At 36.6% G+C, this 23,246-nt stretch overlaps 1 protein-coding gene across 2 annotated transcripts in view; it reads right to left on the reverse strand.

Moving 5' to 3' along the window:
- The window catches only part of NECTIN3 (nectin cell adhesion molecule 3), a 124,673-nt gene that overhangs the window by 78,126 nt on the left and 23,301 nt on the right, over positions 1-23,246 (reverse strand). For both annotated transcript variants that reach the window (XM_026492904.4, XM_026492900.4), the window contains exon 2: positions 3,229-3,570. In XM_026492904.4, coding sequence (XP_026348689.1) covers positions 3,229-3,570 — 342 coding nt within the window. The remainder of the gene's footprint in view (positions 1-3,228; positions 3,571-23,246) is intronic.

The following is a 23,246-nucleotide window of genomic DNA, read 5'->3' on the forward strand; positions in this document are numbered from 1 at the left end:
GTAGGGCTTAATTCTCACTGTGGAAAAAAAGCTGCTAAAGTAATCTTAAAATTTTTATCTTCTGATATAAGTAGTATTACTTTGCCCGAGTTTTTCTCAAAGCTCTTTTTGAGCTCTTCATTTCTTCTAATCTCTGCCCTAATAAATACTGGGTTCTGGGCCTTCAGTTACTGTTTGCATCTCTCTTAGAAACTTTTATCTGATACACACTACTATCTACATGATCCCTAATTTTCTTTAACTTTGATACAAGACTTGACTCCACAGTCAACCTGTGAGTTGACCACCTGCCTGGTGTTGTTTGCCTATATATTCTCAAACTAACAAAGCAAATGCTGATCTCGTTATCTTAGCCTTTCAATCCCAACACCTGGTTTTCATTCAGACACGCCCACTGTAATTAACAGTAACATAACTTAATCACCAAGGTTCAAAACCTGTTTATGCTCAAACCTCCCTTGTTTCTTGTATCCAATCAGTTACAGTCTTGACAGCTATTCCTTTGTAATAGCTCCCTTCTTCTCTCAAGTGGCAGAAATCAGAGAATTAATTTCAAGCCTTCATGGCCACATGGCTGAGGGATTATAATTTTAGGACTTCTTCATTTCAATCCATCAAAAACACCAGACTGATCTTCATATATCACAACTTATATCACATTACTCCCTATATCTAGTCTACTATGACTTAAATATGCCTCTAAGCAAGATGAGAAGGTGAACAAAGCAGTGTTTCTCAAACTTTACTCTGAATATGAATCACTTAGAAATCCTCATAAAATGTAGACTTATCGTTAAGTTTGGTAGGGGCCTGAAATTCTGTATTTCTAACGAGCTCCCAAGTGATGCCAACGCTACTGGTTCAGCAACCACACTTTACATAGCAAGAGTCTGAGAGTAGAAGAAGCGAGGTGAGAAGCATAACACCTGCTACCAACCTGCCATTTCTAGTAGTACAAAGCTCAAATTCCCCATCACAACATTCAAGTTATTTTAATGCAGTCCTACTCAACCTTTCTAACCTTTAATTCTTATACTTTACATAAATCCTTTGAACAATCAACAAATTATTCAGTAGTTCCATTAATGAGGGTTCTCAACAATGAGTGATCTCTTCCAGAGGACACTTGGCAACGTCTGGAGACATTCTAAGTTGTCATAACTGAAAGACTGCTACTAGTATCTGGTGGGTAGAGGTCACGGAGCCTGCCAAACAGTCTACAACCGACAGGACAGCTCATTACAACAAAGAATTCCAGCCTAAAATGTCAACAATGGTGACACTAAAAAGAACTCTGCCTTAATGTATGTTGTTTTCTGCCTCCCTGCACTGGCTCATTTATTCCCCCTATTCTTATTTCCCTTCTGCTTATCCCAAACCTACCCAAAATTCAAGGACTGGCTCACCTATTTTTCCTATACAATTTTTGTAGACTACTAAGTCTCACCAATCCATTCGTATACCCTAGTTAAATAACACTTAAATGGTGTATGACTGCTACATACTAGGAACTCTTGTAGGCCTTAGAGAGGTAAAGTTAAATTTTAAAGCACAGAGTTGCAGTCCACCATGTGTTTATAATGGAGAAAACACACAAGAAACAGTATGGAGACTGCTGCAATAGATAAGCTCAAGATAACAATGGCAAAAGAGCCAAAAAAGATTAAAAAAAAAAAAAAATCAAACTGCAAGTGGGTATATATTTCAACAATAGCTTATAAAAGGATGTGGTTTGATGAATAGCAGTTAAATACAAGAATGTAGGAAGAGAGAGACAGGAGAAAAAACAATCCAAGAAGAAAGAAAAACACATGTAAAACATAAACAGGTATTACCTGCAAATAGTTCATCATGATTATTAAATCTGTTAGGAAAGTGGAGCAAGAGATGAAATAAATGAAGCTAGAGACGTAGGTACAGGTAAAATCATATGGTCTTGTACTATAAACAGTCTTGAGTTTTAAACTACCGAGTGTTGTATCAATTTAAGCGGAATTACTAAAATTTAAAGCAAAAAACCCCTTTACTCCCATGGGTTCCCTCTTCCACACACAAACTATTATTTTCTAGCCAATGAACTTTTTTTGTGACCTTTTTTTTTTACTCTGATGGCCTGCACTTATTTTTCAGAAATTTATTTTATGCCTTGCCTTCTAATCAAAACATTTCTCAAAAGTTATCTATTTCATAAACATGAGTTATATTTCCCCACAGCTGTTCAGGCAGTATCATAAACATATGAAGTCCTCAAATATTTAATTTCATTTCTATTTTTAAATAGTATCTCTCAACATGAAAAAATACGTGACAAAATGGCTTTCCTGCATGTCAGAGACCCTGAAATGATGCCTTTAAATATTAGGGGCTGTGCACTTGTTTGCTGCTCTGGAAGGGAACGCTAAGAAAAAAAGGAGGAAAAAAAGGAAAAGGGCTTTTTACTAGGGTGTAACACAGAAGGAAAGTGAAGAAGGAGGGTTGAGGAGGGGAGCTGTCGGCAGATCCAACCAAGTCCCCAACAGACAAACAGGTAGACACAGAGCAAAGACTGCTGGTTAAAGGAGTCCTACTCTGGCTGGAAATGGCTAAGGTTGCTATTATTCCTTAATATTTATTCTATTATTCTAAAAGTACAAACCAGTGTTTCCAAATTGGTGTACCTTTTTCACTGCAAGTGGCCATCTTAATGTTAATAAACTCATTTTAAATTCTACCATAAATTCTAACAGTTATCAAATAGGAAAAAACAGAAGATTGCTCATTATGAGCAATGGCCCAAGATTCAAACAGCTATGAAATCCACAGTAGCAGAAATAAAATCTGATTTCAGAAACAAACATGAAGTATACAAATGGCTCTAAAACAACAATCATTCAAATAAAAGGAAAAGCTTATTTAAAGATGAAAATTTAAAGTTTGAAATTTTGAGAAAGAATACTGAAAATGTCAGAAACACTCAGCACTTCGCATTATAAATAAAAAACAATCTTTCATGAAGAAAGTAAAATAAGAACCACATGGCATTATATAGATAGGCAGGTAGATACAAAATTTTGCTTAAATTGAGAGAGCCTAGAATCACAGAATTTTAAGACAAAACTTGAAAAATCACATTTGAATTATTTCAAATCTAGACTATATGTATATATACAATTACTTTAAATTCTTGAAAAAAACTTTTATTATGATCCTTGCCCCTACCACCAAAATATACAATTCAAGTGTACCTACCTAATACAGTTACAGTTGTAGAGGATTGAGCATTTCCAAGCGGGAATGTAACAGCTTTGCATATGTATTTTCCAGAATCAGAGAATCCTATGTTATGTAGAGTAATTGTCGCATCATTAAGTGAATAGTTTTTAAATAAGACTCTTCCCTGATATTCTCCTTGAACAGAGAATCCATACTGCGGATGATGAACTGCAACAGTCTGTGAACTTTTGCCATGGATCTTCTCCCATGAAATTTGTGTTATAGTTTCATTTACTTCAATTAAACACTTCAATGAAACATTCTTTCCCCATACTGCTGTGACATGTGGCTCCACAATAATTGGCCCAGCTAAGGCACCTATGGGGGAAAAAATAGTTCTTAAAATAGAAAAAAGTTATACTAATATATGATCATTCTCCCTCCCTTCTTGTTTCCCTCTGTCCCTCCCACTTGCCCTTCTATAGGTCCTCACCTGCACGTCCACACATTCACATACAGACATATGTTTATGATTAAATAATAGGAAGGACTCAAAAGAGGTAGATGTTCCTGGGCCTAAATGTTAGACCCAAAGAGTGACTCTCAAATAAATCAAATACCTGCCAATATGTGTCACAGTGGAAAAAGCACTAGATTGGACCAAAAATAAGCTTGGAAGGAGATCATTCCCCAGTCAAGGCTCCAAATGAGATCCCAGCCCTCACTGACACCTCAACTGCAGTCTTGTGAAAGACTCTTAGGCAAAGAACCCAGCTGAGCCATGCACAAATTCATGACACAAAGAGAGATAATAAATGCACATTGTTTTAAAGCCACTGAGTTTTAGGGTACTTTATTCACAATAGATCACTAATACATGCAGGATCTGTCAAACCAAATATAATACCAAAGTATCTTCTGGAAGGTTCCTCTATCAAGAATCTCTATAAAAAACTTTATTTAAGATAGATCAACTACCAGAAAGCATTAATTTAAAAAACATTTATGTAAATGTGAAATCAATTTTTTTCCATTTTGTAGATGAAGAAAAAAAAAAGGCCACAAGCAAAAGTTAAAATAAAATGACATCAAACTTCTCCCCTGTAATACTGACTTCCTTCCTGAAAGTGATGGGCCAAATCTAAATTATTTTAGGACAAATAAGACTAATATTTATGAACACTAAAGTTAAGCAAGATGCTGCTCATTGACAAGTATATTAGAACATATATATAAGCCCTTGGAGAGTTTATGACTCACAAGTCTCCTGACAAAATAAATATTCAAATTCAGAAGTAAACCAATATAAACACTCAAACATGGAAACTGTAGAAACAATACACTGTATAAATAATATCTTTGAAATTTAAAGTTATGTCTTATTAACATTTTTAAATAAATACAAAAATGTAGAGGGTATCACTTAAAAAATAACCAAGAAAAATGTGTTTAAACATGTTCAAACAGTTCTAAACAACAACAAAAACTTTACAAATTATTATTTCCACCAGCCCTTTTGGGAGAAAAAAAACTATAAATGGATAAATAAAATATAAATAAAGAAATAGGCAAACTGTGTCATTCAAATCATAAATGAATTTTAAAAAATAAGTAAACAAACAAGAGAGCAACTGTACCATCCAGGAGATGAGTAAAGATATATTTCAAAAAATGACAGACAATTCACACTGACTATTACTTAACAGTTATGAAAGAAAAAGATTCTTTTTTAACCATTGCCCCAAAAGAGTATCAGGTCCTCAAAATTTACCATTGTGTTCTATCATGCTTTTAAGTGTAGATAATTACTAAGCTTTTAAAATTAATACAAGACATATAAGTTTTATAAGTATTGTAATGTATTTTAGCAAGCTATCGTAAGCCTAGTACTAAGCCAGAAAATATACAAATAAAAAGAACAATTTATGATGAAAATTTTCATTTAATATTATGAAATAATATACAGCTTTGTGTTTAAAGAAAAAGACACAATGATGAAGTAGAATATTCCAAGAATGTAAGGAATATTTTTAAACTATCACACTGAAAGCTCACATTGACTTTCTCATTTCATGCTGAAAAGGCATTTTATAAAATTTAGCATTCATTATCTGATTTTTTAAAAAACTCTTACAAGTGAGAAAAGAAGGACTCTTATAATAATAAAGTAGGCTATTCTGAAATCGTGGCCATCATAACAATACTAAAATAGAAAAAGGGGGCATTGCTATTAAAAAAAGATCAAGACAAAACGGTGCAGTATCATTATCAACTGACAATGGAAATTCCAGTGCAATGAGGTAAAAGAAAGAGAAAGGAAGGAAGGAAGGAAGGAAGGAAGGAAGGAAGGAAGGAAGGAAGAAAAGCATTAGAAAGGAACAGACAATTATTATTTGAAAAACCTATTACCTGAAAAACCTAAGAAGGACAAGTAACGAGCTATTAGAATAATATGGGTGCATATAAAATATGCAAAATATATCCAAAATATACAATCAACATGTCATGATGGGTGATAACCTTTACAAATTTATTATAGAAAAGATAGTATTTGCAAAACATTAATATTTCAAATGCCCATTAATAAAGTTCTAAAGAACCTATAAACCTGAGCAATTGACTTGAATAAATGTAAGATATGTCATGTTCCTGTAGGAAAACTTAATACCATTTAGACATCATATCTCCCCACACCACACAAATTCAACGCAACTGCCGCAAAATCTCTGATAAAAATTCTTGAAACTAGAGTAGGGACAATAGATAAGACATATTTGAAAAATATCAGTGGCCCAGTAGGAGGGAGGGGAAATGCTAAAGTAAAAATAACAAAAAGCTTACTATTAGTACCTAAAAACAATTAAGTGCACAAACTGACCAACAGTTTGTATGTGTGTGCATACATATATATATATATATATATATATAAGTACTGTAATATATATATTTTAGTACTGTAATATATATATTACTGATATACAACAAAGTATTTTGTATGAGTGGGGAAATAGTGAATTAGTCAAGATGCTGAAATGACAGGAGCAAAATACTTGGAAACAGATCCCTGCCTTCACACTAAACACACACACACACACACACACTCACACACTCACGGACTGAAGATCAAACTGTAAAAAAGAGGCACATATGGCTGCACATATACTGACAATAACTTTGTATATTCTGGCAAATAACATTAGTTACCCCTAGAGAGTGGGATACAGAGGATTAAGGAAAGAACTTCCAGTTTTTACTGTGTGTTCCTCTTTAATATCAAAATCATTTATAAGTAATGTTCACAATAAAAGCAAATTAAGAATAAAAATAAACAATTAAGTCCTCCTTGGGCAGAAGTGGAGAAGAGACAGGATAAGGTGTTATGGACTATTTGCACTTCCCCAAATTTTTATATTGAAGCCCTAATCTCTAAAGTGATACTGTCTATAGATGGGGCCCTTGTGTGGTAATCAGGTTTATATGAGGTCATGAGGGTAGAACCCCAATGGTGACATTAGTGTTCATATAAGGAAAGGAAGAAAGACAAGCTCTCTTTCTACCATGTGAGGACAAAGCAAGAAGGTGGCTGTCTACAAGTCAGGAAGAAGGTCCTCACCAGGAACTGAATCTGCTCACACCTTGATCTTGGACTTCTCAGCCTCCAAAACTGTGAGAAATAAGTATGTTGTTCAAGCCACCCAGTCCCTAGTGCTATGTTATGGCAATATAACCTGGGTGGGATAGTGCTAAATCCTACCTCCTTACAACTGGTAAGAAATATGGCCTAGTGAGCCACCATTACTCAAGTGGAGTATTTGGAGACAGGAAAAAGAAAAAACTAATCCACTGACTCAAAAACATATTTACAATATTTAAATATATTCTACAATATTTAAATAGGGAAAGCCACTCTCAGCATAAAAGACAGAAAAACCACCTAGAAAAGGGTTGATAGATTCGACTAGAAAAACTGACCCCCTAGTAAAGACCTTGAGTAGATTAAAAAACCTACAAATAGCTATTTTTAGTAAGCTTAATTTTACTCATAAATATTAATATAACTATCAGGTTTTACTTTTTCATCTTTTGTTTTAATATCTAGGAGAAAATGAGTAATTTTTACTTTCCAATTTTTCTACAGAGTTATTCTGGGTAGTTTTTGCAAAAGGAAACTTTGGCACAATTTTCTGTTGTTTCAATCCTTAAAGCTCTGAACAAGTTTTGATAATTTAGCTCTCCCTTAAATTCCATGAGCTTCTAATAATACATCTCCTTGTTTGTTTTAGTCAGCCAAAGTTAGTTTGTGTTGCCTGCAAACAAGGGTCTAATACATTTCCAATCCTAGACAAAACCCAAAAGTTAAAAACCATTTCTAAGTAAGATTTCCCCCCATGGAATCTTTAAACTGTGGAGAAACAGATTTTCCACGTGGTTCTTATACCAAAGTCACTATCTGAATGCCTCACTTCTCAAAGTCTCCCAAACACTGAGACTACCGCTTCCCATATGAAGTGGAGTTTGACAGAACAGAAGAGTATCCTGGAGAAACATAAATGTTTATTTATAAAGACCTAAATTATTTGAAGTAAGTCCTTCATTAAGCGATAAAAGTCTAGAATATAAAGAGGCTAAGGAACAACAAAGACCTGAACTTTTCATATCTGGCAAGACTCTACCTAACATTATCAGAAGGTGTTCCTGGCTACCGTACACTCTAGAGGACAAAGAAAAACATAATACCATTTGTACCATTAACTAATTAATTAAATTGAACTTATTATCCTTTCAGAGAGAAAGACAAAGAAGTGTTTTCCTCCTGCCTGTACCTCCCATGAAAACACTAGAACCATGAAAATAAAACTGTCTGGATTTTTCATGTGTATTTGAACAGTCAGTCAGGATTTAGAGTGTACAGACAACACAAATCACTTGGAAATATTCAAAAAGAATTGTGACAGAAAAATATAATGTAATGATTTATGTACTATAACTTCTATGGGTTATTTAAAAAAACAAACAAAATGACTTGACATTCATATTAGAGATCACATTAAAGTGTCTGAAATGCAAGTATAAAGTGACAACAGTTCACTTTACCTCTCCTACTCCCAACAATGAACCAAAAAGTAATAGAAGTTACCACAAATCTATCTTTAATACTACCTTTTTTGGTACATTGATTATATATATATATATATATTTTTTTACCATATCTCTTTTTCAAACTATGGAAATGGCAGACATTTTGGACATTTTAGGTTCCAGGATCTTTCAAATGTTACAATCTACAAAATAGATATATGCAAACATTCTACAAATCAAACTTTACTGTAATCTATGTCCAAATACAACAAAACCTCCAAAAATCTCTAGGTATGGACCCTTTCAGACTCCTCAAATTTAGAATAATCTTTAAAGCAACAACTGAAGTACACATTTTTAAGAAACTAGCAAAATCACAGTATCTAGGTATTCTCAACAATTTCTTAAATTTTAGATGAATCAGATTTATTACAAGCACATTCAATAATTAACCTGAATTGTTTTAAACTAATAAGTGTTTAAGTGACATCAGCTTTAAAAATGCAAGTCTTTTCAACAACTTCCCCCAAACAACACTCAAAACAGAAGCATAGAAGAGTGAAGCCAAGTGAATTAAATAATATAATGTAAAAACTTAAGTATAACTGCAAACTCAAATACCACTAGAACACGAGAGAACCTCTAACTTCTTGTCATGTTTTATTTAGTAAGAATAACTCTGAGCTCATAGGAGGTCCTTTAGCCTAAAAAGAAACTGGATTACATACTAAAAATGATGGAGAAAACCCAGGACATTCATTTATCAGTATGAACTAAGGTACATACTTTTGTGCCAGGGACTGTTCTAAGTACTGGGTATAGTACTGAACAGCTGCCCCTGTCTTTATGCAGTTTACATTCTAATTAGAGAAAAAGAATTAAAATAAAAAGATATCAGATAATAAGAACTATGCAGAAAAATAAAGGAAGGTACCGGTGATTGCTTTAGGGTACCACCATAGCTTTTTTAAGGGTACCACCATAGCTTTTTGTTGATGCAGGAGAGAGAAGATGGGATCTGAATCAGGATAATCAAAGTGTTAGTGTTAAGCAGTAGTCAGATGCTGGATATACGGTATTGTAAAAAAAAAAAAAAAGGAACACATAAAAACAAAAACAAAAAAACCCCACAACACAGGATTGCTGGTGGAACAAAAAACTGGGTCTGAGAGAAATAGAAGCCAAAATCACCCCAAAGTTTTTGGCCTGTGCAAGTGCAACAACAGAGTTGCCATTTACCAAAATGAGAACTAGCAAGTGGAACATTTTTAAGGGTTAGAGGTAGACAGGAATTCAGAAGTAGTTTTGGACTTGCCTATTTCACAACCAAATGTGTATTGGTGAATAAGCAGCTGGATATATAAGAAAACGCTGTTTTGGAGAAAGTGATAGACTGAAAATATAAATTTAGACTAATCTTCCCATAAAAGGTATATAAAGTCATGAGACTGAATGAAACCATCTACAGAGTATTAACAGCATCAAGACCAAGCATCCATGGTCCATTCAAACATTTAAAGGTTTGGAAATTGAGTAGAATTCAAAAAAGATGACAGAATAGTCAGGGACGAAGGAAGAGTACCAAGAAGAATCCTGCACTGTAAGTGAAGGAAGTACCTAGAAAGAGAGAGTGATCAATTATTCCAAATACCAACTGGCCAAAAAAGAAGGACCAGTAAGTAACCAATGAATTTAGCAACTGCCTTAGAGTGGTGAGGATAAACGCCTGACTGGAATGGATTTATATGGATTTATAAGGTATAAAGACCTCTGCCTGTAGACAAGAAGGAGTAAAGGGATTTACCCTCCTGCTTGAAACAACCATTTCAAATCAACAGGCAACAAAGAATATTGATCCTGAGAGACAGTAAACATACAAGGCAAGCCCAATAACTGACCTCGGCTTACCACCTGGAGTGAATTCCGAGGCCTTAACATAGGGAAAGAGAATCGAACAGCCAAGCAATCTCCCTGAGTTCTATCCAGCACTGTACAATCAAGCAAGAAAAAGAAATAAAGGGCATCTAGATTAGAAAAGAATAAAAATTTGCAGAAAACAATCATCTGTGTCAAAAATCTGATGCATTTTCTACAAGAAAGCTACTATAACAAGTGTGTTTAGCAAGGACAGTCCTTATACAGCACCTAAGATCAACACACAGAAATCAATTTTATTTCCATGTGTTAACAGTGGAAAATTGGGGGGAAAACTTAAAACACTGCTGTTTAAAATAACATCAAAAGAAAAAAAAGATGAAATGGGGACAGATCTGACAAAAGGTATGAAAAACCTACAGTTAATACTACAAAATTTGCTAAGAGAAATTAAAGACCTAAATAAATGGAAAGATAAACTTTTCTCATAGGTTAGAAGACTCAATATTCTTAAAATATTTACTTTTTCTAAATTGAGCTACAGATTAATAAACACAATCCTAATCTAAATCCAAGATTTTATAAAAATTGACAAGTTTTTTCAATTAAAATTCACATGGACATGCAAATGTAAATTTTTGTGACTTTAGGCTGACAAATATTTCTTAGGTATGTTATCAAAAGCACAACTGATGGACTTCATCAAAAATTTTCTACTCTTCAAAACACACTCTTAAGCCATTTAATGGGAAAAAAATTTGCAGAACATATCTGATAAAGGATTTATATCTAATAAAGAACTTGAATGCAAAATACATGAAGACCTCTTAAAGCTTCATAAAAAGAAAACAAACAAGCCAATAAAAAAAAAAAAGAGCAAAAGATCTGAACAGACACATCACCCTATAGCACATGAATAGGTGCTCAACATCATTAGAGAAATGCAAATTAAGACCACAATAAGATACCACTACTCATCCAATAGAGGCTAAAATTAAAAAGACTGAAAATACCAAGTGTTAGAGAGAATGTGGAGAAACTGGAACTCTGCTTCATTGCTGGTTGAACTGCAAAATTGTACAATCACATTGGAAGACACCAGCAGTTTCTTAAAAGTTAAATATACAAGCAACATATCATCCACCCATTTCACTCCTATGTCTTCACATACTAGAAAGGAAAACATGTGTCTATATAAAGACCTGTACACAAATATTCCCAGAAACTTTATTTTTTAAAAAGATTTTATTTATTTATTTGAGTCAGAGAGAGTGAGAGAGGAAGAGAGCATGAGTGGGATGGAGGGGCAAAGGGAGAAGCAGACTCCCCGCTGGGCAGGGAGACTGATGCAGGGCTCAATCCCAAGACCCTGGGATCATGACCCGAGCCAAAGGCAGATGCTTAACCAACTGAGCCACCCAGACACCCCCACAGCAACTTTATTTTTAACAGCCAAAAACTGAAACCAACTCAAATGTCCATCAACAAGTGAATGAAGAAACAAATTGTAGTATAGCCATACAATAAAAAATTATTCAGCAACAAAGGGAAAACCCAAATAGGAACAGAGGGGATCATCTTCAACTTGAAAAAGAACACTTATTTTTTAAAAACCTACAATTAACATTATACTAATGGTGAGAAACTAGCTGCTTTCCCAATAAGATCAGGAGTAAGGCCAGGATGCCCGCCTCTGTTGTACCTTTTCAGCATTATACTAGAAATTCTAGCTAATGTAAGAAAAGAAAGAAAACATATAGTGATTGGGAAAGAAGAAATAAAACTTTGTTCACAGATGACATGATTGTCTATGTAGAAAATCAGAAAGAAATGACCAAAACACCCCTCTTCAAAGTAGTGTTTACAGCAAAGGTGTAGGATAAATCACTTTCCTATATGCTAGCAATGAAAAGTGGAATTTCAAATTAAAAACACAGTATCATTTACATTAGCACCCAAAAAAAGAAATATCTGGATATAAATCTTAACAAAATATGTACAAGATCTATGTGAGGAAAAGTACAAAACTGATCAAAGTTATCAAAGAAGAACCAAATAAATGTAAACATATTCCATGTTCATGGACAGGAAGACTCAATATTGCCAAGATGTCAGTTCTTCCCACTTGATCTATACATTCAGTGTAGTCCCAGGCAAAATCCCAGCAAGTTACTTTGTGGATATAAACACACTGATTCTTGGAGAAACGGAAGACCTAGAATAGCCAACACAATATTGGAAAAAAACAACAAAGTCAGAGGACTAATACCACGTGACTTCAAGACTTAGTATAAAGCTATAGTAACCAAGAAAGTATGGCACTGGTGCAAGAACAGATGAACAGAATAGAAAGCCCAGAAATAGATGACAATAATCAATAGATTCTGACAAAGGACCAAAGGCAATTTAAATCGAGCAAAAAGAATATTTTCAACAAATGGTACTGGAACAACTGGACATCCACATGCAAAAGTATGAATCTAGACCAACCTTACACCCTTCACAAAAATTAACTCAAAATAGATCACGAACCTAAATGTAAAATGCAAAACTATAAAATTCCTAGAAGATAACACAGGAAGAAACTTAGATGATGTTGGGGATGGTGATCATTTTTTAGACAAGATACCAAAGACATGTTCCAAGAAATAATGGACAAGCTGGAACATCATCAAAATAGAAATTTCTGCTCTGCAAACAACACTATCAAGAGAATGAGAAGACAAGCCACAAAATGGAAGAATATGTATGTCTGCAAAAGACAACCTAATAAAGGGCTAGAATCCAAAATACATCAAGAACTTTTAAAACTCAACAGTAAGGAAAAAAACAACCCAATTAAAAAATGAGGCAAAGACCTTAACAGACACTTTACCAAAGAGATACAGACGGCAAAGCAGCATACGAAAAGATGCTTGACATATTATTAAGTAACTGCAAATTAAAACAACAATTAGATATCACCACACAGCTATTAGAATGGCTAAAATCCAAACACTGCCAATACCAAATGCTCACAAAGATATGGAGCAACATATGGACCACTCATTTCTGGTGGAAATGAAAAATGGTACAGCCACTATGGAAGACAGTTCGGCAGTTTCTTAGAAAACTAGATATACTCTTACACTACAAACCAGCAACTCTGTTCCTTTGTATTTATCCAGACAAGTAGAAAATTTATGTCTACATAGAAACCTACACATGGATGTTTATGGCAGCTTTATTCAGAATTGCCGAAACTTGGAAGCAACCAAAGGGTCCTTCAGGAGATGAATGAATAAAATGTGGTACATTTGGACAATGGAATATTATTCAGCACTAAAAAGAAATAAGATATCAAGCCATAAAAAGACATGGAGGAACTTTAAATGTATACTGTTAAGTTAAAAAAAAGCCAATCTGTAAATGCCATATACTGAATGATTCCAATTACGTCATGTGTTGGAAAAGGCTAAACTATGGAGACTGTAAAAAGATCAGTGGTTGCCAGGAGTTGGAGGGAAGGGGGAAATGAATAGCTGTAAAATATCAAGAATTTTTAGGGCAGTAAAACTACTCTGCATAATACTATAATGGTGACCCCATGTCATTCGTCAAAACCCATGGAATGTACAATACCAAAAGTGAACCCTAATGTAAACTACGGCCTTTGGGTGATGATGATGAAGTGTCAAAGTGGGTTCATCAATTGTAACAAATGCATCACTCTGGTAGAAGATGCTGATGGGGGTTGCTGAGCAGAAGGGTGACTAGAGCGCATATGGGAACTCTCTGTCCATTCAATTCTGCTATGAACGAAAAGTACTCTTAAAAAATAAAGTCTATTAAAAATTTTAAAAAAGAATACTTACATAACCAACTACTACTCACTAATAAAAGGAAAAAAACTGATATATGCAACAATATGGTTAAATTTCAAAGTAATTATGCTGAAAGAAGACAGCAAAAGAATACGTAAAGTGTATTTCCATTTATATAAAACTCTTAAAAAAAGCAAACTACTTTACAGTGACAAAAAGCAGATAGGTGCTTGCTTAGGGGAAGGGGGATTGGAAGGGATGAAATGGATGATTTACAGACAATACAAGGAAACTTTTGGGAGTGACACATAATATTCACTATCTCCACTGCAGTGACGTTTTAACAGTCAACACCTTTGTTAAAACTTACCAAGTAAACCTTAAGTAGGTGCAGCTTATCATATGTCACACCCAATAAAGCTGTTTTATATAAAAATAAGACTACGAGAGAAATTGGAGAACATTTTGTATATAGGTAACTCAAGACGATTTTTACTATAAAGACAAAGAGATCAGACAGTAGCTCAAGAGAGATTATGCACCACAAGTCTTTTCTTAGTGAGAAATATTATAGCATATTTTCATGCTGACTGCAATGACTGAAAAGGAAAATTTATGAGATAAGAGAAGGCACAGTTGTTAAAAGTGGTATCTTTGAGAAACGGCAGTGTGGGACAGGATTCTGAGGGATATCATTAGCCATTGATTGTACCTCAGTTGTAGCTGGCAGTCTACCTTTACAGATGGGTAGGTATGGTGGTGAAAGTTCTTTTCTGACTACTTCCATTTGCTCTTTATTTATTCTTTATAATATTTTTTATTATATTATGTTAGTCACCATACAGTACATCCCCGGTTTCCGATGTAAGGCTCGATGATTCATTAGTTGTGTATAACACCCAGTGCACCATGCAGTACGTGCCCTCCCCACCACCCATCACCCGCCTATCCCATTCCATTTGCTCTTTAAGACAGAAAGCAAGGATTTCATGTGAGAATAAGAGAGGATGTCTAGAGGCTTAAAAAGATATAAGGTGTAAAATAGCGGTGGGGAAAGAGTAGATGGACTAAAGTAGTATTCAAAGTGTGACTCTTGAGAGTCCCCAAGACCTTTTCAGGTGGTTAATAAAATCAAAACTATGTTCACACACCTTCTAGGTAATTATCTTTTTCATTTCCTTCTGTCATGAGTATACAGTGGATATTCCAGAACATATGATACTCAGCAGGTTAATAAATACAGAAACAGGTTGGAGTTAAGATGGTGGAGGAGTAGGGGACCCCTTTTTCAGCCGGTCCCCTGAGTCGAGCTGGATAGGTACAAGACCAGCCTGAACATCCATGGAATCAGCCTGAAACGCAGGAAGATACATCGGGATCTCTACAAATGAACATCTCCAGCGCTGAGTATTGAGGTACGAAGCGGGGAGCTGTGAAACCGCACACAGATATCGGAAGATAAATGGAAGGGGGAGGGAGCCACTGCATTCGGGCACCGGGAAGCGGTAGCCACCTGCACAGGGGAGCGGGCGGACTCGCGGACCGGCACCCGGCACCCGCGAGAGAGCAGACTGAGACTGTGAGCCCGGGATCGCGCGCCACCAGACTTCTCACGGAGCTCCGGAGTGCTCCCTGGAACCAGACTGAGACCGGGAGCTCCAGGAGTGCGCGGCGGCGGCAGGCGGTGTTAGAAACACAAAGGAGAGAGACGCGACGGCCCGGGAAGTGAGGGCTGGGACGCTGGGTGTGAGGCGCACATCCGGGGATGCTGCAGGGTTGAGCAGCAACAACAGTAACAGAGTTAAAATGGCCAGAACATCAGTGGAGAACGGTCCGCGATCCCTCTGTTCTGAGACAGAGGCTGAGATTCGGCCACTGCTGCTCTGACTCTCAGAAGAGGCACAGCAAACCGCCAGGGAAAGTCGCCAGAAATCAAAAGCCTGGAAATTCCGGCTCACAGTGTGCCCATCCTCATCCCCCCTCGCAGGGGACACGGAGACTCTACCCAAACAGGGTTGCCTGAGTATCGGTGCGGCAGGCCCCTCCCCCAGAAGGCAGTCTGAAAAATCAAGAAGCCCACATCCCTAAGATCCTTATAAAACAAGGGCGCCAGGCCAGTCAATAATTTAGGGCTCTGGACAACCCTGCAACCTCTCCTCATCAGAATGACGAGAAGGAGAAGTCCCCCCCAGCAAAGAAAAGACAATGAGTCTGTGGCCTCTGCCACAGAACTAATGGATATGGATATAACCAAATTATCAGAAATGGAATTCAGAGTAACAATGGTCAAGATGATGTGTAGACTTGAAAAAAGTATTAACGAAAATGTTAATGAGAATATAGAATCTCTAAGGGCGGAAATGAGAGCGAATTTGGCAGAAATTAAAAATTCTATGAGCCAAATGCAGTCAAAACTAGAGGCTCTGACGGCCAGGGTGAATGAGGCAGAAGAACAAATCGGCGAATTGGAGGATGGGTTAGTAGAAGAAAAAGCTAAAACAGAATCTGGACTCAAAAAAATCCACGCACAGGAATGTAGGTTACAGGAGATTACTGACTCAATGAAACGTTCCAATATCAGAATCATCGGCATCCCTGAGGGGGTGGAGAAACAGAGGTCTAGAAGAGATATTTGAACAAATTGTAGCTGAAAACTTCCCTAATCTAGCAAGGGAAACAAACATTCCTGTCCAAGAGGCAGAGAGGACCCCTCCCAAGCTCAACCACGACAGACCTACGCCACGTCACGTCATAGTGCAATTCGCAAATATTAGATCCAAGGATACAGTATTGAAAGCAGCCAGGGCAAAGAAATTTCTCATGCACCAAGGCAAAGGTATCAGAATTACGTCAGACCTGTCTACACAGACCTGGAATGAGAGAAAGGGTTGGGGGGGCATTTTTAAAGCTCTTTCAGAGAAAAACATGCAGCCAAGGATCGTCTATCCAGCAAGGCTGTCATTCAGAATTGATGGAGAAATAAAGACCTTCCAGAATCGCCAGTCATTGACCAATTTCGTAACCACGAAACCAGCCCTACAGGAGATATTAAGGAGGGTTCTATAAAAGTAAAAAGGCCCCAAGAGTGATACAGAACAGAAAGTCACAATCTATAGAAACAAAGACTTTACTGGCAGCATGGCATCAATAAAATCATATCTCTCAATAATCAGTCTCAATGTAAATGGCCTAAATGCTCCCATAATGCCACAGGGTAGCAGACTGGATAAAAAGACATGACCCATCCATTTGCTGTCTACAAGAGACTCATTTTGAACCTAAAGATACATTCAGACTGAAAGTAAAGGGATGGAATACCATTGTTCACACCAATGGACCTCAAAAGAAAGCTGGGGTAGCAATTCTCATATCAGACAGATTGGATTTTAAACTAAAGACACAGAGGGGCACTACATTATTCTTAAAGGATGTATCCAACAAGTGGATATGACAATTATAAATATATATGCCTCCACCAGGGGAGCAGCAAGATACACAAGCCAACTCTTAACCACAATAAAGAGACATACAGATAAAAATACGTTAATAGTAGGGGACCTCAACACTCCACCATCAGCAATAGACAGAGCACCGGAGCAGAAAACCAACATAGAAACAAGAGCTTTGAATGCCATACTCAATGAGTTGGACCTCATAGATATATATATATAGAACACTACACCCCAGAACCAAAGAATATTCATTCTATTCTAATGCCCATGGAACATTCTCAAGAATAGACCATGTTCTGGGACACAAAACAGGTCTCAACCGATACCAAAAGACTGAAATTATCCCCTGCATATTCTCAGACCACAACGCTCTGAAATTGGAACTCAACCACAAGGAAAAATTTGGAAGAAACTCAATCACTTGGAGACTAAGACCCATCCTGCTCAGGAATGACTCGATAAACCAGGAAATCAAAAATCAATTTAAACAATTTATGGAGACCAATGAGAATGAAAACACAACGGTCCAAAACCTATGGGATACTGCAAAGGCAGTCCTAAGGGGGAAATACATAGCCATCCAAGCCTCACTCAAAAAAATAGAAAAATCTAAAATGCAGTTTTTATATTCTCACCTCAAGAAGCTGGAATAGCAACAGAGGAACAGGCCTAATCCACTCACGAGGAAGCAGTTGACCAAGATAAGAGCAGAAATCAATGAATTAGAAACCAGAAGTACAGTAGAGCAGATCAACAGGACTAGAAGCTGGTTCTTTGAGAGAATCAATAAAATTGACAAACCGCTGGCAACACTTATCCAAAAGAATAGAGAAAGGACCCAAATTAATAAAATTATGAATGAAAAAGGAGAGGTCATGACCAACAACAATGAAACTGGAAGGATTATTAGAAACTTTTATCAACAGCTATATGCCAATAAATTAAGCGATCTGGAAGAGATGGAGGCCTTCCTGGAAACCTATAAACTACCAAGACTGAAACAGGAAGAAACTGATTTTTTAAACAGGCCAATTAATTATGAAGAGATTGAGTCAGTGATAAACAACCTTCCAAATAACAAAACTCCAGGCCCGGATGGTTTTCCTGGGGAATTCTACCAAACATTCAAAGAAGAAATAATACCTATTCTCCTAAAGCTATTTCAAAAAATAGAAACCAAAAGAAAGCTACCAAACTCATTCTATGAGGCCAATATTACCTTGATCCCCAAACCAGGCAAAGACCCCATCAAAAAGGAGAATTACAGACCGATTTCCCTAATGAATATGGACGCCAAAATCCTCAACAAGATCCTGGCTAATAGAATCCAACAGTATATTAAAAGGATTATCCATCATGACCAAGTGGGATTCATACCTGGGATCCAAGCGTGGTTCAACATTCGCAAATCGATCAGCGTGATACATCATATCAACAAGAAAAAACTCAGGAACCATATGATCCTCTCAATTGATGCAGAAAAAGCATTTGACAAAATACAGCATCCTTTCCTGATTAAAACCCTTCAGAGTGTAGGGATAGAGGGTACATTCCTCAATCTCATAAAAACCATCTATGAAAAGCCTACAGCAAATATCATTCTCAATGGGGAAAAGCTGGAAGCCTTTCCCTTAAGATCAGGAACACGACAAGGATGCCCACTCTTGCCACTATTATTCAACATAGTACTAGAAGTTCTTGCAACAGCAATCAGACAACAAAAAGGGATAAAAGGTATCCAAATTGGCAAAGAAGTCAAACTGTCTCTCTTCGCAGATGACATGATACTCTATATGGAAAACCCAAAAGAATCCACTCCCAAATTATTAGAAGTTACAGAGCAACTCAGTAATGTGGCGGGATACAAAATCAATGCTCAGAAATCAGTTGCATTTCTATACACGAATAATGAGACTGAAGAAAGAGAAATTAGGGAATCCATCCCATTTACAATAGCACCAAAAACCATACGTTACCTTGGAATTAACTTAACCAGAGACGTAAAGGACCTATATTCTAGAAACTATAAATCACTCTTGAAAGACATTGAGGAAGACACAAAAAGATGGAAAGATATTCCATGCTCATGGATAGGAAGAATTAACATAGTTAAAATGTCCATGCTACCCAGTGCAATCTACACTTTCAATGCTATCCTGATCAAAATACCGATGACATTTTTCAAAGAACTGGAACAAATTTGTATGGAACCAGAAAAGGCCCCGAATCTCCAAGGAACTGTTGACAAGGAAAAACAAAGCTGGGGGCATCACAATGCCGGATTTCGAGCTGTACTACAAAGCTGTGATCACAAAGACAGCATGGTACTGGCACAAAAACAGACACATAGACCAATGGAACAGAATAGAGAACCCAGAAATGGACCCTCGGCTCTTTGGGCAACTAATCTTTGATAAAGCAGGAAAAAACATCCGGTGGAAAAAAGACAGTCTCTTCAATAAAAGGTGCTGGGAAAATTGGTCAGCTACATGCAAAAGAATGAAACTTGACCACTCTCTCACACCATACACAAAAATGAACTCCAAATGGATGAAAGACCTCGATGTAAGACAGGAATCCACCAAAATCCTAGAGGAGAACATAGGCACCAACCTATACGACATCGGCCAAAGCAACCTTTTTCATGACACATCTCCAAAGGCAAAAGAAACAAAAGATAAATTGAAGTTGTGGGACTCCATCAAGATAAAAAGCTTCTGCACAGCCAAGGAAACAGTCAAAAAAACTAAGAGGCAGCCCACGGAATGGGAGAATATATTTGCAAATGACACTACAGATAAAGACTGGTATCCAAGATCTACAAAGAACTTCTCAAACTCAATACACGAGAAACAAATAAATCAAAAAATGGGCAGAAGATATGAACAGACACTTTTTCAATGAAGACATACAAATGGCTAACAGACACATGAAAAAATGTTCAAAATCATTAGCCATCAGGGAAATTCAAATCAAAACCACACTAAGATACCACCTTACGCCAGTTAGAATGGCAAAAATTGACAAGGCAAGAAACAACAATTGTTGGAGAGGATGTGGAGAAAGGGGATCCCTCCTATAATGTTGGTGGGAATGCAAGTTGGTACAGCTACTCTGGAAAACAGTGTGGAGGTTCCTTAAAAAGTTAAAAATTGAGCTACCCTATGACCCAGCCATTGCACTACTGGGTATTTACCCCAAAGATACAGACGTAGTGAAGAGAAGGGCCATATGCACCCCAATGTTCATAGCAGCATTGTCCACAATAGCCAAAGCGTGGAAGGAACCAAGATGCCCTTCAACAGATGACTGGATTAAGAAGTTGTGGTCCATATATACAATGGAATATTACTCAGCTATCAGAAAGAAAGATTTCTCAACATTTGCTGCAACATGGATGGCACTGGAGGAGATAATGCTAAGTGAAATAAGTTAAGCAGAGAAAGACAATTATCATATGATTTCTCTCATCTATGGAACATAAGAACTGGGAAGATCGGTAGGGGAAGAAAGGGATAAAGAAAGGGGGGTAATCAGAAGGGGGAATGAAGCATGAGAGACTATGGACTATGAGAAACAAACTGAGGGCCTCAGAGAGGAGGGGGGTGGGGGAATGGGATAGACTGGTGATGGGTAGTAAGGAGGGCACATATTGCATGGTGCACTGGGTGTTATACGCAACTAATGAATCATCGAACTTTACATTGGAAACCGGGGATGTACTGTATGGTGACTAACATAATATAATAAAAAAAACAAGAAAGGAAAGGAAAGGAAAGGAAAGGAAAGGAAAGGAAAGGAAAGGAGGAAGGAAGGAAGGAAGGAAGGAAGGAAGGAAGGAAGGAAGGAAGGAAGAAAGAAACCGTTATGAAATTCCAGTTGTTACTAAGATAGATGTTAAAAACACTTGCACAATAAAGAAGTATACCACTCATCACTATTTTTAATAGAAGATACTTATTTTTCATAAAAATATTTGTTAACAAGGGTCACCTGGGTGGCTCAGTTGTTAAGTGTCTGCCTTTGGCTCAGGTCATGATCCCAGAGTCCTGGGATGAAGCCCTGGGTTGGACTCCCTGCTGAGAAGCCTGCTTCTCCCTCTCCCACTCTGCCTGCTTGTGTTCCCTCTCTCACTGATTCTGTCAAATAAATAAATAAAATCTTAAAAAATTTGTTAACATATAATGATTATTTTTGAAGGAATTAGAGCATTTTAAAATTACTCGGTTTTAATTTTTGATCAAGTAAATATTGGCAGATAAGATCCACACTAACAAAAGCTTGCGGAAGTCCTCAATGATTTTTTTAAGAGTAGAAAAAAGAACCACTGACTAGAAAAATGTAGATTTCAGGGTAGTACCAAGAATCATTTGCAGTTACTACTCGTGAATTATGATGACATCCATCAGCGTTCAGAGGCCTGAGTGGAGGCATGGAAGAGGCAAATAGTATGTAAGATTTAACCTAGGTAGAGAGTTTTACCAGGCTAGCACAGATAAAAGATGAGTAAGGGGTTGATGGTAAAAAGAAGTGAGTTCAATGATAGACCACAGACTTTCAGTTTGTCAAGAAGGGAAGAAAAGGAAATAGGATCAAAGGATTATAGAAACCAACTGTAGCTAAAGATTATCAGAATTAAAGTTCTAAGCAAAATGAGGTGGATAATGTGAGATGGTGAGGAAGTCAATTTCTCTGAGACTCGGTTTTCACATTCATAAAATGTCTCATCACCTTACAGTTGTACATTCCTGAAAATTGTCAGTTTTTACATACCATTTTATTGGGTTTTCATTTTACCATTTCATTTGATCCCCACATCCTATCCCTACCCCCAAAAAAGCACACTGTGAGGTAGATAGGTATTTTTCCCCCATATGACACATAAAGAAAAAAAAGAACTTACCCGGGGTCATACAAACAATAAGAGACAATGCCATCCCCCGTAGTAGAATCAGGGAAAGCTTTGCAAGAGGTGGAATTTAAGCTAATTTAGGCTAGGAAGACCAATGCAGGTTAATCAAAGATCCACTATTCGGCCAAAATACAGAAAATAAGACTAGAGGGAAGGTTGAATCCAAAATGAGTAAAGGGCAGTAATCAGAAATGACACAGCAGAGAACTAAACTAAACTAAAACTGCAACTTCTAATTATGCTTTGGCACAGTGTTTAACAATTCCTAGAATAGCTCAACTGCCACATGTGGCTAATGACTACAGTACTGAAGAATATAGCTATATAACATTTGTTTCATGAGGTAAAGTTCTACAATGGAAGTTTAATAAAAGTTAACTTCTAACTACAGGTCTGAGTTTTTACAAAACTCAACAAAAAGTCAGCCAAAAAGAGTTATGATGATTTACATGTAAGCAAACACAGGGAATAATGGGTGCAAGAGATAGCAACCTTCTACTATGGTATTTCCATATATTGACACTAACTATAAATTTCATCCCATTGTATACCATATTATCTTGAAGTAGTAATTTCAGCCTTTACAAAATGCTCTAAAATGTTTCCACCACCTATTCTCAATCACTACCTTTCAATTTCAAATAAAGAAAATATCTTGATTTAACCAACATAAATAAAGGTTCTCTTTAGTTAAGTTTCCTTTATGCTTAAAAGCACAGTTCCTTCATATTTTCAGAAGAGAAACACAAAATCTTAGATCTGGAAGAGAACTTACAGAACACTTGATCTAATCTCATTTTATAGAGACATTTGAGGTGATTTGCCCTTAACAAAGCTAGTGGCAAAAGAGAGACAAGAAGTCTTCTGGCTTCAAAAAGTAAACTTCCCAACTCCATCATGCTGAGGACATTATAAATAAAATCTAAATGTTTC

The sequence above is a fragment of the Ursus arctos genome, unplaced genomic scaffold, assembly GCF_023065955.2.
Source record: "Ursus arctos isolate Adak ecotype North America unplaced genomic scaffold, UrsArc2.0 scaffold_4, whole genome shotgun sequence".
NCBI lineage: Eukaryota > Metazoa > Chordata > Mammalia > Carnivora > Ursidae > Ursus > Ursus arctos.